Below are 16,479 nucleotides of genomic sequence, written 5' to 3' on the forward strand. Positions count from 1 at the left end.
GGCTGCATTCATGCCCATCCCACCCTCGTCGCCAGTTGTCGCATCTTGCTACAAGTAAACACAGACACTTCTTGTGGTGTAACTGGAGCTTTATTATCTACATCCAGTACCTTCCCTGTCCCTACTCTAACTGCTCTAGTTCCTGTCCCCGGCTCCTCCCGTTCCTGCTCCTCCCTTTCACTCCACCCCCAACCACTAGACTACATCCCACAATCTCACAGCTTGGTGTGTGCTTTATCACAAAAGGCAGTTTCAAAGAGTTCCCACAGGGGAATTCTGCCTTTGTGGGCACAATCTTGCCTTCACATTTAGGCGCTTCTGTGCGCCTCAGGGTCAGATGGACGGTCACAGGCTCTTGCCCCTTGAACTGTTTTCAAAGAATTGCTTACCTCGTTCCCCTGGTGTGTTCATACTGACGCTCAGCACCTTGTCTAATCCTTGTCTATATGTTCAAACTTCACTTATTGCCCCAGGGAGGCTGAAACGTATCACAGGCCCACCACCCATACACTGTATGTGACGGAAACAAAGGATTGAATCACCAGATCCCCGGGGCCAGAGGAAACTTACTGAGAACAAGCATTGGCATAGCCAATAGGTCTCGCCTTTGGGACTTTAGAAGTATTTAATTATGCAGCACAATATCCTTGGTGCAACAGTTGCATGTCTAAACACATGAGGCCCCAAAGGCGAGACCTGTTGGCTATGCCAATGCTTGTTATGACGAAACTGTGGTGCAGGCCTCTCAGTCACATCTATGAGGCGGCGCAAAGTCACCCTGCGTGGCTTTGCATGGCCTGATAGATATGGAGTAAAGCAAGCAATTTGCTCAGTGTTGCCTTACTCTACGTCAAGGAGGCATTCCATGAATGTTGTTGTGAATGTTCCCACTCATGGAATTTGACACTGCCCCAGATTTACAACATCACGTAAATCTGGGGCAGCGCCAAAAACGTACGCCTCCTCAGAGCATGGATACGAGGATAAATATTTTTAGGAGTCCTTTTTTAGCAGACTTGTATTTGTTCCCCTTTGCACGGTGGTCCTATTGAGTTGATTTTTACTAGCGAAACCCTGAAGAAAGGTAGTGGAACTGTCTGGAGCACGCCGTGACCTTCACTGAGGGAGCTTAATTTCATTATCATTTGGAATGACTGTGTCAGAAGAATCCTTTAGAAGGAACTAACCATGGATTTAGGGAATGTGAATGAACGTAAAATTACTTGTTTTATGTCCCCATAAAAGAGAGATGGGGTACTACCATTGGAAATGATGCGCTTGTACACTCAAGTCCTAAATGTTTTCCACTAGTTGGTGCAATTTGGTGAACAAGAGACTAGACTTTTATGGGTGTATGTTTAGAATTGAAGATAAAGTGAGAAAAGTATATCAATTGCTTGAGAATACTCACGAAGGGGAAACAGCGTTTACAACACTGGTAATACCACGCGGGTAGGTTACAACGCGGACGTTACATCGTCCGTGTTGTTACCATGCATGGCATTACATCGCAAGTCGTTTCTACAACTTGAGCTAGATGGCACGCAAGACCAGGGAATGTGTTGGATTTTAAATCCAACACATTTCCTGCTGTGCTAACTGGAGTTGTAATAGTTATTTATACTATTCCTAAGTCCAGCGCGCCATCTAGCGCAAGTCGAAGAAACAACTTGCGATGTAAAGCCATGCGTGGTAACAACGCGATGTAACCTACCGCGTGGTATTTGCTCGTGGTGTAACGTTCACATATTCACTCACGAGGCTAAGACTTTCTGCGTGCTGCTTGGCCAGTCAGCAGCTCTTGTGTGTATCGGCCCCTAAACGCATAGGCGGACTTTCTGTTTCACTGACAACACTGGAGGAATATTCGTGCAAACTAAAACCAATCTCCTAAGGCGCATTTCGAGGCAGCTTTAGCAATGGCAGCTGGCCTGACCAAAAACATTTTGTGGTATATAATACATTTAGCAGTGGCATTGTGGGACCCTGAAGAGAGTGGGTCCTTGGGCAAATAGCCTCCGCTACTCCCCTTTGTGACGACCTTCGGGGTTCCCAATACTTGCAATGGTCACCCCCTTAGTGAAAAAAAAAACCCTGCAAGACATTTTGCAGAGGTAAAAAATGTAAGCAACATTGGAGGATTTTCCACTGCCATTACGAGAGAGGAGCCTGGGCCTATAGGACACCTATGGCCAGTGAAAGTTCAGTGAATGTGCCTCTTACTCGCCACTGTGCTTCCACACATTGCTAAAGACTGAAAAGATATAGGACGAAATTGTCTTTCAATTGTCTAAATGTAATTCTCCTAAAAAAGAGAAGAATTTCAACATTTCGAAACACCACCCATGCTCCTATATATAAAAAAAAAATCAACAACAATTGAATATTTCAATTGGAATGTAACAGCTGATTGAACCCAAAAAGTTAAGCTCAAACAAAGAGGATTTAGGACTTACTCTGACTTGCCATTCTCGTCCGTGGAATCACTAAAAAGAGGAAAAGACAGAAAATAAATAGTTCAATAATCTTTCACCACTGTTGTGCATTCAGACTGGGGGAAATTCTGGTGATGATAGCAGCATTGGCCATAGAGCCCTCTGTCAGGATGCTGAAAAGCGTGTCTATCCCACATCAATACCCCCCCCTCAAGGAATGATGAGATTACAATAAACCTCCTACCACCCCAGGTGAAAATGCCGTAATACTGTATGGAGACTTTAGCTCACCTTGTAATTTTAGGCTCCCTGAGGAAGGCGATGGAACTGCCGCGCTGCCACACCGCAGTGTCAGTGGAACTGTTACACGCGTTGACATTGTGGACAGAGCATGTACTCTTTTTGGCAGGGCTGTCGCAGTTATCATAATACCTTAAAGAGAAAGTCAATGTTAGAAGGACAGGACAAGTTCTATTAAAAACAAACTACATCCAGCATACCCCGTGTGTTTAGCACTTACCACGAAGTTTGATCGGGTGCTGCAGGCTCCCTAATTAAAAGAAAATACCGTTTTTTTTATTTTTGTGGTTTATCAGGCACTCGCCGCAAATTATTACTTACAAGAAACCGAGTAAAGAATATTCACAAAGGGGCAGATTTACAAGTCCCCTGTGCCACCTGTATGTCATTTTTTGTGATGTACTGGTGACATATCTTACTGCTCCATATTTACAAGGACAAGAAAAGCCATCCTACGTGGCTTTTCCTGTCCTTGTAAATATGGCCCCTTACACGCAGCACTTTGCATGAAAGGGGTGTTCCATGGGTGTTGCTGTGGGTGTTCCCACACAACACCCATGGAACGAGACACATTTCCAGATTTACAAGGAATCGTAAATCTGGAAATGCGTCTGAATGCTACGCCTCGCTGAGGCGCAACGAGGAGAAATGTTTTCATTTCGCCTTGTTTTTTCCTCTTTCAGTGCATGCTGCATTCTACAGCATGCGTAAAAAAAGAGGAAAATGCCTGTAGTGATTGTTTTTGTGCACAAAAACAATCTCCCCACGACGAAGGCATCCTTGCACCATGGTGCAAGGGTGCATGTGACAGCGCATTGCTGCAGTTTGTGCGCCAGCACAGAGGGGAGCACAGAGATGCAACATATTGTTGTAAATATGTTGCATCCCTGTGCTTTGAAAATGACTCAGTGCGGCGTAGCCAAAAGGCTTGCGGAATGCACTGAGTTACTTTCATTGTGAATCTGCCTCAAAGTTCTTTGAGGTGGATCAACAAATAAAGACGGCAATAAAACTTTAGGGAGTATACGGATTTATCCACAAGCAGAATGTTTCAGAGTCACAAAAAGAGGCAGATTTTTGACATACGAGAAAGGAGCAGGCTAAATCACTAATGGTGGAGTTGTTCACTAAGGATGGAGTTGTTCTCAGAGGAAGGGGCTGCAAGAAGAAGGCAGTGGGGCGCATATTGGTTGCTTGACAGAACGTATTGATCCTCAGTGTTCAGGAGGGAGATTTAGAGGTGCAGGGGAGTCAGAAGGGTCTGAGACCCTAACTTTGGGGAATTGTTTTTTTTTCTGGTGTTGCAGTCTAAAGCTATATATGGAAATTTGCTGTACTGATTCTCTCTGTGAGCAAAGAAGTACTTGTTTTAACAAATGTAACGGATGGGAAACCCCCACCTGATTAAGTAAATATGGGAGCTTTGACGGTGAAGCATCTAGCACCAATGCCTTCTGTGTTTACAATGGGGTAGGCTAGAATGGCTAAAGCTGACTGATCACAGTGGTTATAATGGGCCATAGTGGGTGATGTTAAAGCGCCGGTAGGGAGGCATGATGGTCAAGCATTTCTATGTCTTTTTTTTTTCAAACAATCTTTATTGGGTTTTCTTTTTGTTGATTACCATACAATAAAACAAATATATTGCGCATATCTTCATATACATCAAATGCGTTCTGTGCTATATTAGGTCTGCATGCAGTATGTTACATAGCCATCATCGTTATAATCCTAAGGGATTCCAGACAATATTTATTTGTGTGCATTAAATTCTCCCTCCAAGATGTACAGCACATTCATCAGAATATTTCAAATCAGTCCCCAAGAACCCTGCCCTCCTCCCTACTAGCACCGCCTCCCTCCCGGCTCCGGCTCTAACTATGTAGTGTGTATATCTATTAAACATTTCCAGGTAGTTGGATTTTTCTGTGTCTAATGTCTGATCCCACTACTTCATCTATTACCTACGGGGGTTAATATGCACATTATTGTGTGATTGCAGTTACTATTGAGTGTTTGGAACGCAGCATCCAGGTTGATGTTTCTATATGCTTCCACCACTGTATCCCAGTCAAAGGAGATTGGATGTTTCCTTAGGCCATGGGCCTCTTCTCTACGCAGCGCCATGCTTCCAGCTCCTGCCCATCGAAGCGTTTCAGTATGCCACACACCTAGGGTGGGGGCTTTGGCTGACTCCCAGCGCATGGTGATGGACCTTTTTGCAACTATGATCACCAGGTCCAGAAAGCGAAGTTGAACCTTTTGAGTCCCAATATGCATTCTACAGCCGTGTTCCCCAAGGGCAGTTGTGTGATGTCTCCAGGGTTGGATTGGGAATGAAAATCGGCCCGGGCACGCAAAAAAAAAATCGGCCCACATTTGCATAATGCCATTCCTCAACTGACTGCCTCGGCGTAATCTTATAAAATAAAAAAAAGCAGGGAGGGTTTAATAATGCACACGTTAGTTTACACTACTGAAACACACCTGGAAACAAATGAGGCCACTTCTACTCGGGCCCCTGCCCCCGCTCACTATGTGCACACGTTAATGGCCCGGCCAGCTAGACAAAGGGAGTGATACCTCTGCCTGTTGCTAAACAGGAGGTAATGAGCGCCCATCTGCCTCTAGAAAGGCCACTCAGACACCCACTGGGCCGCTGGCTGTCGAACAATAGAGACACTGAACAAATCGGTACCCCAGACTGCTCAAAAAAGCAGCCCACAGCAGGAATTCGGACACCGGCCCCTCGGGCATTGCCCGAATGCCCACATTACCAATCCGCCGCTGGATGTCTCCTAACATACATGTAACCTCCCACTAAAACTCACCAAGGCAAACACAGGACCACACCATATGGAGGAGATCCGCTTCAGGCAATTTGCAGCGTGGCCAGCAGTGTGCTGTTTCCGGGTACTTTCTGTGCAGCCTTTGTGGCGTCAAGTAAGCTCTATGTATAAACATACATTGAATAAACTTGAATTTTGCATTGCTTGGTATTTTCCATGGGTATTCCAATATGTCCCCCTATTCCCTGTCCGTGAATTCCCGTCCCACATCAGCCTCCCACTGTTACCGCATAGCATCCATCGGGATTTGGGCATGTGTCCGGATACTGAGGTATAACCATTTAATAAGGTGGCTTCCACGTCCCATGTAATACAGACATTTAACAAATTCATTTGTCTGGGGTTCCTCCCGCTGTGGGGCCCATTGACTTTTAATATATTGCAGTATGGCGGCATGTATCATCATCATGTAGAGTGTGGCAGGATCTCCCATGGCTTGTATGAAAGTGTTGTGGTCCATAAGTGTCCCATTCCCAAAAAATGCACAAATGGTCTCCACACCCACATCCGTCCAGGGTCCAAGTACTCTCTGCATTAGTGTGCCGTTTGCCAATGGTATTTCTACCAAAGGAATGTAAGCAGCATATCTGCCGCCTTTAGAGATATATCGTAGCGCCTTCCCCCAGCACTGCAGCGCCATCAGGAGGCAGCCTGAGAGAGCCTGGTATGGTCCGCCGTGAGGCAATAGTAGAGCATGGAGCATTCCCTGCTCGACCTGCCTGGGACTGTAATCAATTTCCTGTAAATTGCGTCCCGCTGTCCAATAGGACAGCCACTGTACTTGGCAGGCGTAATAATAAGCCCTGAAGTCTGGTGCCCCAACCCGCCTTCCCGAGTATTGATTTTTAGTTTCTTAAGACTTATTCGGCGGCGGCCCGTCCCCCATAATAAATCTATCAGGATGGTGTCTAGTGTATTAAAAATCATTGCGGGTATTAACAATGGCAGGTTTGTGAAATAATACAAAAGAAGGGGAAGGACCATCATCTTAGATAAAGCCACACGTCCTATAGCCGATATTTGTAACGTGGTCCAGAAAGCTACTTGCGAGCATATGCCCCAAATAGCCTTACCCAAGTTGCCCTCCAAAATGTCTGCCTGCGAACAATACACATTAATGCCCAGGTATTTATAGGTCTGTGGGGCCACTGGCAGCTGGAGTTCTCCAAAAGGAAAATAGTTTGGTCTTGAAAGAAAAAGGCATTGGATTTTGATTCATTGATAGTTAAGCCTGATATCAGTTTGAACTCAGCAAAGATACGGGGAAGCGAGCCCAGTCCCTCCAACAGGTCTGTCACAAATAAGATAAGATCATCTGCATATGCTGATACCAGATGTGTTAAGGTGCCTATAGGGATACCACGCCTTGCGGTCTCTCGCTGTATATGGAGTGCCAATGGCTCCAGTGCTAAAACAAATATTATTGGGGACAGGGGGTAACCTTGTGCGTACCCCTGTGGATACCATATTCCCTGGAGATAAGCTTCTCGATTCGGACTCTTGCAGTGGGCGCCGCGTATAGTAGCTTCACCCATTTTACATATTCGGGTCAAGCATTTCTATGTCAAACGGAGAAACATTAATTTTATCCTTGCCCTTTACTAGAAGCCAGTGCAGGCTTCGGAGCGTATGGTGATATGGTTTTGTAGTGCTATACAAGTTGCAAACCATGTGGGCACTTTTGGGCCATGACGCCTTGCATTCAGAGATGGAAATGTTGAATGGATCAGCATGCTCGATTCTGGAATGACTACAGTACCTATTCCTTTGTGATGGAATTCGAGAGAAAGAGTGCCCAACATAACCTCTCTGACAGAAGACACTTTTAGTCACTGCAATGATTTGGGTAAACAATTTAAAATCACTTTCCAGAAACACACCTCAAGGTTTAGGAAGATATGCAGAAAGTGGATGGTAGTAGAGCGTAATTTATCCACCCCCTTCTGCTACAAAACTTGCCATGGACTTTGTCTGCCACCTCATACTGTCTTTAAATATCACGAGTAGCGTATGCTGCCTCAATCCCCCTTCCAAACATGTGGAAGTTCTGTCCTTACCAGCGGCGGGTGCTCTGCTTTGGGGCGGAGCAACGACCCACCTGCCAGCTCTTCAAAAAATGTAAAAATAATACTATAATAAAACGAGATTAAAACCCGTTTTGTTATTGTTTCATTTAGCTTGTGCCGGGCTTGGGGCGGGGCTAGGGTGATGATAGGCTGGAGGGGGAGTGGTGGGCTCTACCTACACAGCGCATGTGGTTTTTGGCCAGCCATCTCAGGCCAGCCAAAAACCACATGCACAGTGAAGCTCTCTCCAACACCAGCTGCATTGCCTGGGTTGGAGAGAGCAGGCACAGACTCCCAGTCTGTCCTGGAGCGCACATCATCGGCGCTCAGGCCAATCCTGAAGCTGCAGATTCAGGATTGGCTGCAGGGCAGGCTGGGAGCCTGTGCCTGCCTACAGCGGCGGAGAGGAGTGGAAGAGCGTGACGCAATGCTGGAGGGCAACAGATGAGTTTTATTTTTATTTTTTTGTTTCCGTTGTCCCCTGGTCCCTCTCTCCACCGATCCCTTCTCTGCCCCACCTCTCTTCCCCCAAAAAAGCCCCTCCTGGTCCTTAGCTGACAATTTACTTGAGCAACGCCACGATCACCTCATGCTGTGAGAAAGTATTAGATGAATGCAGCTTTTTCTCCTTTGGGTTGCCTTACTACCTATGTTTCATCTGAGAAAGATCTTAACTTTATCACACACATTGTCATAGCATGTGTGCTGTACTGCCATGTTCTTCTTCCAGCACAATGATATAGACGGATATCCTTAAAAAGAAAGGGCCTTATTTAGAGTTTGGCAGACCGATACTCCGTCAAAATGTGATGGATATCCTGTCCACAGTATTGCAAGTGCCACAAGCTGTAATGCACGTGTAATAAGAGATTGTAATGAGATATTCGCCACATTTGTGACCAAGTATACTGTCTACCAAACTCTAAATCTGTCCCAAAATCCACTGCAGATTCCTTTCTCTGACATCCAGTGCCATGGCCTCCAACCCCAGCATCCAATTCTTGGCTCTTGGTTAAGTACACCTCAAATGAACCCCTTATGGTCACTCAGTACTATCTGATCACCATGAGGCTTCAGTACATTGACTTAATGCAGATCATTTTTGCTCTCACACAAACAACAGTGAGCACTCCTCCCTCAAATCTAAGATCTCACACTAGCCCTTCTAGCATTTAAAAGGATCCTAAAAAGGTGTCAACTGCTCTAACTGTCCACCTGCGTGCTCTGCCAGGCTCTAGATACCTACCTGTGGAAACGTGATCCACTTAACCAACAGATGCACAGTAAGTGATTTAAGTATAGTGTGTGATTGTATTCTAAGTGTTCATCCATCTCTTGCCCTCTGGGATGCTCTTACACACCGCTATTGTGGCTTATCCTCTCTTGTTCCTATTTACAGTGCTAGTGCTGAGATAGTGAGAGGCCATGATATGTAAGTTTATCTTATGTGGATAGCCTTAAAACCTGGCCTGGATGGTATCATCCTCAATTTAAGTTAGCCATCATTGTTATACACACTTACCCAAAATCTGGGCTACAAACAAAACACCTTTGGCGTCAAAGGAATAGTGAATAAACAATACATGGGGTTGCACAGTGACATTGCTTAATTTGGTCTTTGGCACCAAAATTTGTTTTGGGAAATAGGACTTAGACCCACAACAAGATAAAGAAAGATGAGAAAGAGGGAGGAATATAAAATAGCAAAGCAGTGACAAAAAGGGAGAGGTTAGGGAAGAAAAAGAAAATTGAAAGTAAGGTAAAGAGTCAGGGAGTGTAGGGTGATGGAATGAAGAGTCATGAGAATGAATCAAAGCAAGGCAGCCTTGTTATTCAACAATCGCAGCATTTGGCTAAAGCTGGTGGAGAGCCCATAAGAAAAATGATTGCCTCCTGCACTTATAATATTAATTCAATAACTAAGCACAGCATCCCGAGCATAATGTGAATTCATGCATGTAGCCAAGGAGTGGATAAATGGAAAATTCCCATAACAACACCGTGTCCTAGGATATCCATCTAATGAAGGGTTTTCGAGCTCATGTATGGCTTTACAGGGTAATGCCATTTGGCAATCTGTATTTCGCATCCTCTAATTTCAGTTTAGGAAAGTATGGTTCTCGCTAGCCATTATAATGCCTCTTTCACAAAACAGTGTCTAATTTAACAACCTACTTAGCTGCCCTTCACCTAGCTCCTAAGAGACCCTCTTGTGGAACGTCGGACCTTCATATATTTTAAGCAGTCATTACCCATGTCCGGGTGGAATCCTCTAGAAATTTGTTAGAACTCGGGGTCTCTAGTTGGCAATGGTTTTCACCTTTGCCCAAATAGGGACCCTTGCTTCTAGTCAGGGTAAGGGGTCTACACTCCTAAAATAACTCCTGCTCAACCCTGTGGTAGCTTGGCATGAGCAGGAAGGCTTATCTCAGAGGCAGTGTGTAAAGCATGTGGGAACATACACAGTAATACAGTGAAAACACTACAAATAGACACCACACAGGTTGTTATAAAAATAAATATGCTTTATATAGACTTAACACAAGACCCAAATGGCAAAAATCCACAATACAGTATTAAGAAAATGACTTTTAGATGGTAGAAATAGCTTTGCTCAAAGATAATGGTAAATGCAACATATTTCTCAGAAAATAACTTTGGATGCATCACGCAAGATAAACAAAAGGGGAGTATGATGCGTCCTTTCCTTGCTTCGGGGGAGGCGATGCGTCTGTTCCTCAGTGCTTGTGCAAAGTAGGCGATGCGTCTGTTCCTTACCGGAGAGGAGGTGATGCGCCGATCTCGGGTTGCCTTCCGGTTGCGATGCGACAAGATGGCACCTCGATGCGATGCAACGATCCGGTGCAATGCAACAAGATGGTGTCTTTGATGCGATGCGACGATGTGAAAGCGATGCATGCACGCCCGCCATCTGTGCAGCGGCTCTGGAACTGCGTCACGCTTCTCCAGTGACCCTTGCGATGGCGACACGCTTCTCCGGGGATACAAAAACAAACAGCTGCAACAGAGACATGCTTCTCCGGTGATGCAACGGCGACCTTTGCGGTGGTGACATGCTTCTCCGATGATGCAACGGCAACAGCTGCGGATGCGACATGCTTCTTCTCGTTGAGTCGTGCTTCCAGCTCCCAACAATACACAGGCTTCTGCAGACAGAATTCCCAGCAAGGACATTCAGGGGGGGGGGGGTAGGGGGTGAAGTCTTGTATCCCTGAGACTTCAGCAGGAGGCAAGCACAGTTTAAGCCCTTGGAGATTCTTCTTCAAGATGATGGAAGTTTAATAAAAGTTCCTTCTCCTTTCCTTGGCTGTAATTCACAATCAGGACATGCTACACACACCAGGGCATGTCCTACCTTTTACTTACAATGCACCCTGCCCTTGGGTCTACCTTAGGGGTGGCTAACATGTAGAAAAGGGATGGTATAGGGACTGGTAAGTGGGTGCACTTACCAAGTCGTGATGGCAGTACTAGACTGCACACAGGCTCTACAATGGCAGGCCTGAGACACACTTTACAAGCTGCTTCTGTGGGTGGCACAATCAGTGCTGCAAGCCCACTCGCAGCATTTGATCTGCAGGCCCTAGGCACACATGTTGCACTGTACTAGGGTCTGACAAGTAAATCAAATAAGCCAATCATGGAGTCACTAATCCATTACAATAATTTACCATAGGGAGCACTTGTACTGTGGTACTGAATAGCAGTGACACAGTGCCCAAAGCATTTAAACCAGCAACACATATCAAAAACAGAGTAGACATCAGCAAAAAATGGATGGAAGACTCACACCAATGGTACCAGGTTTAACATGTGTCCCCTCCAGCTGAAATATGGGGAGAACTACCCAACCTCTTGGGAGTAGTCTTCACTAAGGCGGAAAAATCCGGACAGACCATCAGCATTGGCGTGTTCTTACCAGGGCTGTGTTCCACCGTGAAGTCCAACCCCTGTAGGGAAATGGACCACTACAACAACTTTGGATTCTCACCCCTCATCTCCATCAACCATCAGAGGGGCCTGTCGTCTGTCTGAACCCAGAAGTGAGTCCCAAACAAGTATGGTCTCAACTTCTTCAGTGCCCAGACCACAGCAAATGCCACACGCTCAATTGCACTCCACCTCTGTTCCCGTGGAAGTAACCTCCTACTGATGAAGGCTACAGGTTGGTCTAGGCCCTCCTCATATATCTGTGAAAGAACAGCCCCCACGCTATGCTCTGAAGCGTCTGTTTGGACAATTAATTCCTTTGAGAAGTTGGGCGCCTGAAGCACGGGTGCTGTGCACATGGCAGTCTTCAGGGTGTCAAAAGCTTTCTGACAGGTGTCAGTCCAATTCACTTTCTTGGGCTGCTTCCTGGAAGCCAGCTCAGTCAAGGGTGCAACAATGTTGCCATACCCCTCGACAAACCTCCTGTAGTACCCTGTGAGCCCTTAAAAGGCTCTCACCTGTGTCTGGATTTTGGGGGGTTCCCATGCCAGGATGGTATCAATCTTGGGTTGGCCGCTTCCTACCTGGTGCCCCAAGTTCACCACAGAACCCTGCACGATCGGGCACTTTTTTCTCCTTGATCGTGAGGCCTTCTTTCCACAGCGCCATCAACACTTCCCAGCGGAAGCGCAGACGTTCTTCCCAACTGGTGCTGAACACTGCAATGTCATCCAGGTAGGCAGCACTGAAATCTTCCAGTCCAGCCAACACCTGGTTGGCCAACCTCTGAAAGGTGGCAGGGGCATTCTTCATCCAAAGGGCATAACCCGGAATTGGTAGTGTCCATCTGGTGTGGAGAATGCTGACCTCTCTTTGGCCCCATCAGTTAAGGCGATCTGCCAGTACCCAGACGTCAAATCAAATGTACTGAGGTACCGTGCAGCCCCTAGCCGATCAATAAGCTCATCAGCTCTGGGGATGGGGTGCGTGTCAGTCTTGGTGACTGAATTGAGCCCGCGGTAGTCAACACAGAACCAGAGTTCTGGCGTGGCACCCGGTGCTGCAGCCTTTGGGACCAAGACCTCTGCGCTGGCCCGAGGGCAGTTAGAGGACTCAATCACCCCTAGGCAAACATTTTGGAGACCTCCACCTTGATGTACGCCCTGACCCTGTCAGTCACTCTGTAAGCCTTGTGCTTAACAGGCGGACTGTCCCCAGTGTCTAATTCATGGATGCACCACCAGGAACCAGGGAGAACAAATCAGAGAATTGTCCCAACAATTGGCAACAATTATTCTGCTGCTCAGGGGTCAGTGTGTCAGATAGGCTTACACCATCCACTGACCCATTTTGCTCTGTTGCAGACAGGACATCAGGAAGAGGCTCAGTCTTCTCCTCCATTCCAACATCTGTCACTAGGAGCATGCCCACTTTGTACCTCTCTAAGTGGGGCTTCAGGCAGTTAACATGCAGGACCCACAAAGGGTTCCTTGGAGACCGCAAATCCACCAAGTAGGTGACATCACTCTGGCGCTCCACCACCTCACATGGTCCGGTCCACTTATCCTGGAGCGCACAGGGCTCCACTTGGGCCATGACCCAAACTTTCTGACCAGGCTGAAGCTCAATCAGAGTGGCATTCTGATCGTACCACCGCTTCATCTCTTCCTGGCTGGCTTCCAGATTTACCTGAGCGAGTTGCCTGAAACGCCGGGTTTGGTTTCTGAAGGCCAGCATGTAGCTATATACATCCTGGGAAGGTTTCCTGGGAGCTTTCTCCCAGCCTTCCTTTACCAAACTAAGAGGTCCTCTTACCCTGTGACCATACAGCAGTTCAAAGGGACTGAACCCTAAGGACTTCTGTGGCACCTCACGGTAAGCTAACAGAAGGCATGGCAAGAGGATGTCCTACTTATGCCTCATAGGTTCCTCAAGTCCCATAATCATGCCCTTCAGGGACCGGTTGAATCTCTCACCCAGCCCATTACCTTGGGGGTGGTAGGGAGTGGTGAACTTGTACCTTACACCGCAATCCTGCCACAGGGACTTCATATACTTAGATATGAAGTTTGTATCACGGTCTGACACCACCTCTCTGGGGAACCCCACATGGGAGAAAAACCCCATCCGTGCATGTCCCACAACGTGGGCCGTCACTGTCCTGAGAGGGATGGCTTCCGGGTACCGTGTAGCATGGCCCACCAAGACCAGGATAAACCTGTTGCCCATGGCTGTCTTGGGGTCCAGAGGCCCCACAATGTCAATGCCTACCCGGTCAAAGGGGGTACTGACTACAGGGATAGGTTGGAAAGGAGCCTTGTGCTTCCTTCCACTTTTACCACTTGCCTGGCAAGTCTGGCAGGTCCTACAATGAGTATCTGAACTCTTGCACATCTGAGGCTAATAAACGTGGGTGACAAGTCCTTCAAAGGTCTTGTCCTGCCTCAGATGTCCAGCTAAAGACACATCATGAGCCAAACCCAGTAGGAAGGCTCTGATGCACTGGGGTACCACCAGCACCCAGGCTCAGCAACCTTAAGCTCGCTATACAGGAGACCATTCTCCAAGTAGATCCAATGTGATCCAGACTGATCACCTGCTGCCTGGTTTGTGGCCTGTTGCCGCAAACCCTCGAGAGAAGTGCACTTATTCTGCTCTTTACAGAATTCCTTCATGGAGGGTCCTCCTTCTTGCTGCCAATGGGTTAGCTCAGGCAGGTCCCCAAGCTCGGCCACTTGTTCCCCTGTAGGTGGGCATCCCCCTCAAGGTGTGCCTCCTCCTGGACCGTGGGAACTATGAGGGCAGGTTTCCTGCGCCCCCTACCTCTTTTCTTTAAGGCAGGTACCTGGGCCATTCTTTCAGAATCCAGGTCCTTTTTAACACACTTACTGGCTGCTATAGACTAAGTGGTCACACGCCCACTCAGGCAGACCCAACATCTCTAAATAAGACCTTCTCCCCAACTTAGCCCAAGGAGAGCTCTCTAAATCATTGCCCAACAGACAATCCACAGGCATGGCTAGCCACACAGCTACATGGAGAGTACCTGAGACCCCCCCACTCAAAGGGAACCTGAGCCACCTCACACTGGCTTTCTGAGTTGTCCGCGCCAACTACAGGGAAAAATGCATGGGGGATCACCTGCTCCTTTGACACCAGCCGACAACTGACAGCTGTCATACTGCCCGGTGTCTCTCAGAGCCTTCACCCTCTGGCCATTGATGGTCACCCACTGCCTGTATCTTTTAGTATTATCAGGCAGTTGGGTCCTAGGGAACACCTCACAGTCTCCTAAAGAGACAAGGGACATCTCTACAGGACCCCACCCACTTTGGGCACCCATCTCCTCCCCTCCCAGGGCTACTCTCGCCATCTGATGGGCTGGTGCGTGGGGTGGTGCACAGGGTGGTGCATTGCGATCTTTCAGGGGACACTGGGGATCATACCAGGGGTGGCCCACCTGCTTACACTCACAGCATGTAGGGGAGCCCCTGTGAGCAGGTTTACCTGTCGGGGGCTCGGTCGTCTTCTCAGGGCGAGGCTGGGAACCCTTACCTTGGTTCCCTTGGGAATTACTTTGGGGCCCTTTCTGGAACTCGCTCTGTTTACCATTGTCTCCCCCACTCTTCTGCTGGGGACCCTGCCCACCTCTGGCGGAGTCTACCACATGACCCTTGTGGACCCGGATGCTGACCTAGCGGTCCGTCTCCTCAGCAAGCTTCCCAGGGTTAGTTAGCTTGCTATCAATGAGGTGCTGGCGTAGCTCTGGAAAACAATTACCAGACAAGTGCTCCCATGAAAACAAATCATAGAGCTCCTCAAAAGTACTCACTTTGCTACCCTTCACCCAACCATCCATAGCTCTGCAAAAGAAAGATACATACTCCACCCAGGTAGTTGCCTCCAGTTTCTTACAATTCCTGAATCTCTATCTATAGAGCTCTGGGGTCAACCCATACCTGGTCCTCAGGGCTCCCTTCATGTGGGCATAAATTATCCTACTTTCACTGGGCAGGTCTAACAATGTATCCCTCCCATCACTAACAAAGCGGCCACACAACCCCGCTCCCCAATCCTTCTCAGGGACTCGGTGGCCCAACATTGCCATTTCATATACTGCAAACCACTGCCCAATATCCTCATGCTTATGGAAATCCTTGATGACATCCTTGGGGAAATATACCCTGCCTTCTGCAGGCACAGATGTTGCGCTGTCACCAGAGGGACTAATTTCTAAGCGTTTACCTTTAAGCTCCAATTTCCTCAAAAATCTCTCATGTGCTAATCTCTCTTTTTCCCTTTCAAAAGCTAGCCTGTTATTCTCAAGCTCCAGCTTCTTACTCTCTAGGTTCGTTTGACCCTCCATCTTGAGCTTGGCCAGCTCCATTTTGTGCAATATATTTCTCTCCCTGTCCTCCAGTGCTCCTGGGGTCAGGCCCTTGGAAGAAACCCTGCTGCCTATGGGGGAAGACACCCTCTCCCTGGCTGGACCCAATAGCCCATCTAGCTGCCCTTTTGCATCCTCAGCCTCCTCTACAGGCTAATCCACATGCTCAGATGCATTTCTTGCTTCCATCCAGGCCCTCAGTGCCTTTTGGTATTCCTCCTTTTTAGTGAGACTTGTAGTAGCAACTTTGCATTTTCAGCTATTTCACAGTGTATACATCCATCTTTTCTTCCTCAAACTCTGGATCATAGATGCAATAGATGCATGCTGGTTTCTTCATGGCAACAAGAACTGGCAGTCTTTAGCAAAAATAACAGTTCCAAGGCAAAAATTCTACCCAAAAATATATGTGATTGTGTTTGGTCTACACTCACTAGTAGTGTACACCAATCACTGTATATTAGTCACAAATGCATGTCCAGAATCCTCAC

The 16,479-nt window shown here is 47.4% G+C and overlaps 1 protein-coding gene across 1 annotated transcript in view; it reads right to left on the reverse strand.

Annotated features, from left to right (window-relative positions):
* LOC144782986 (uncharacterized) overlaps positions 1 to 16,479 on the reverse strand; it is a 606,463-nt gene that overhangs the window by 58,333 nt on the left and 531,651 nt on the right. Inside the window, exons 18-20 of the mRNA XM_078662199.1 lie at positions 2,956 to 2,985; positions 2,727 to 2,867; positions 2,457 to 2,486 (exon numbers count right to left, since the gene is read on the reverse strand). Coding sequence (XP_078518325.1) covers positions 2,457 to 2,486; positions 2,727 to 2,867; positions 2,956 to 2,985 — 201 coding nt within the window. The remainder of the gene's footprint in view (positions 1 to 2,456; positions 2,487 to 2,726; positions 2,868 to 2,955; positions 2,986 to 16,479) is intronic.

This window comes from Lissotriton helveticus, chromosome 9 (genome assembly GCF_964261635.1).
Source record: "Lissotriton helveticus chromosome 9, aLisHel1.1, whole genome shotgun sequence".
NCBI lineage: Eukaryota > Metazoa > Chordata > Amphibia > Caudata > Salamandridae > Lissotriton > Lissotriton helveticus.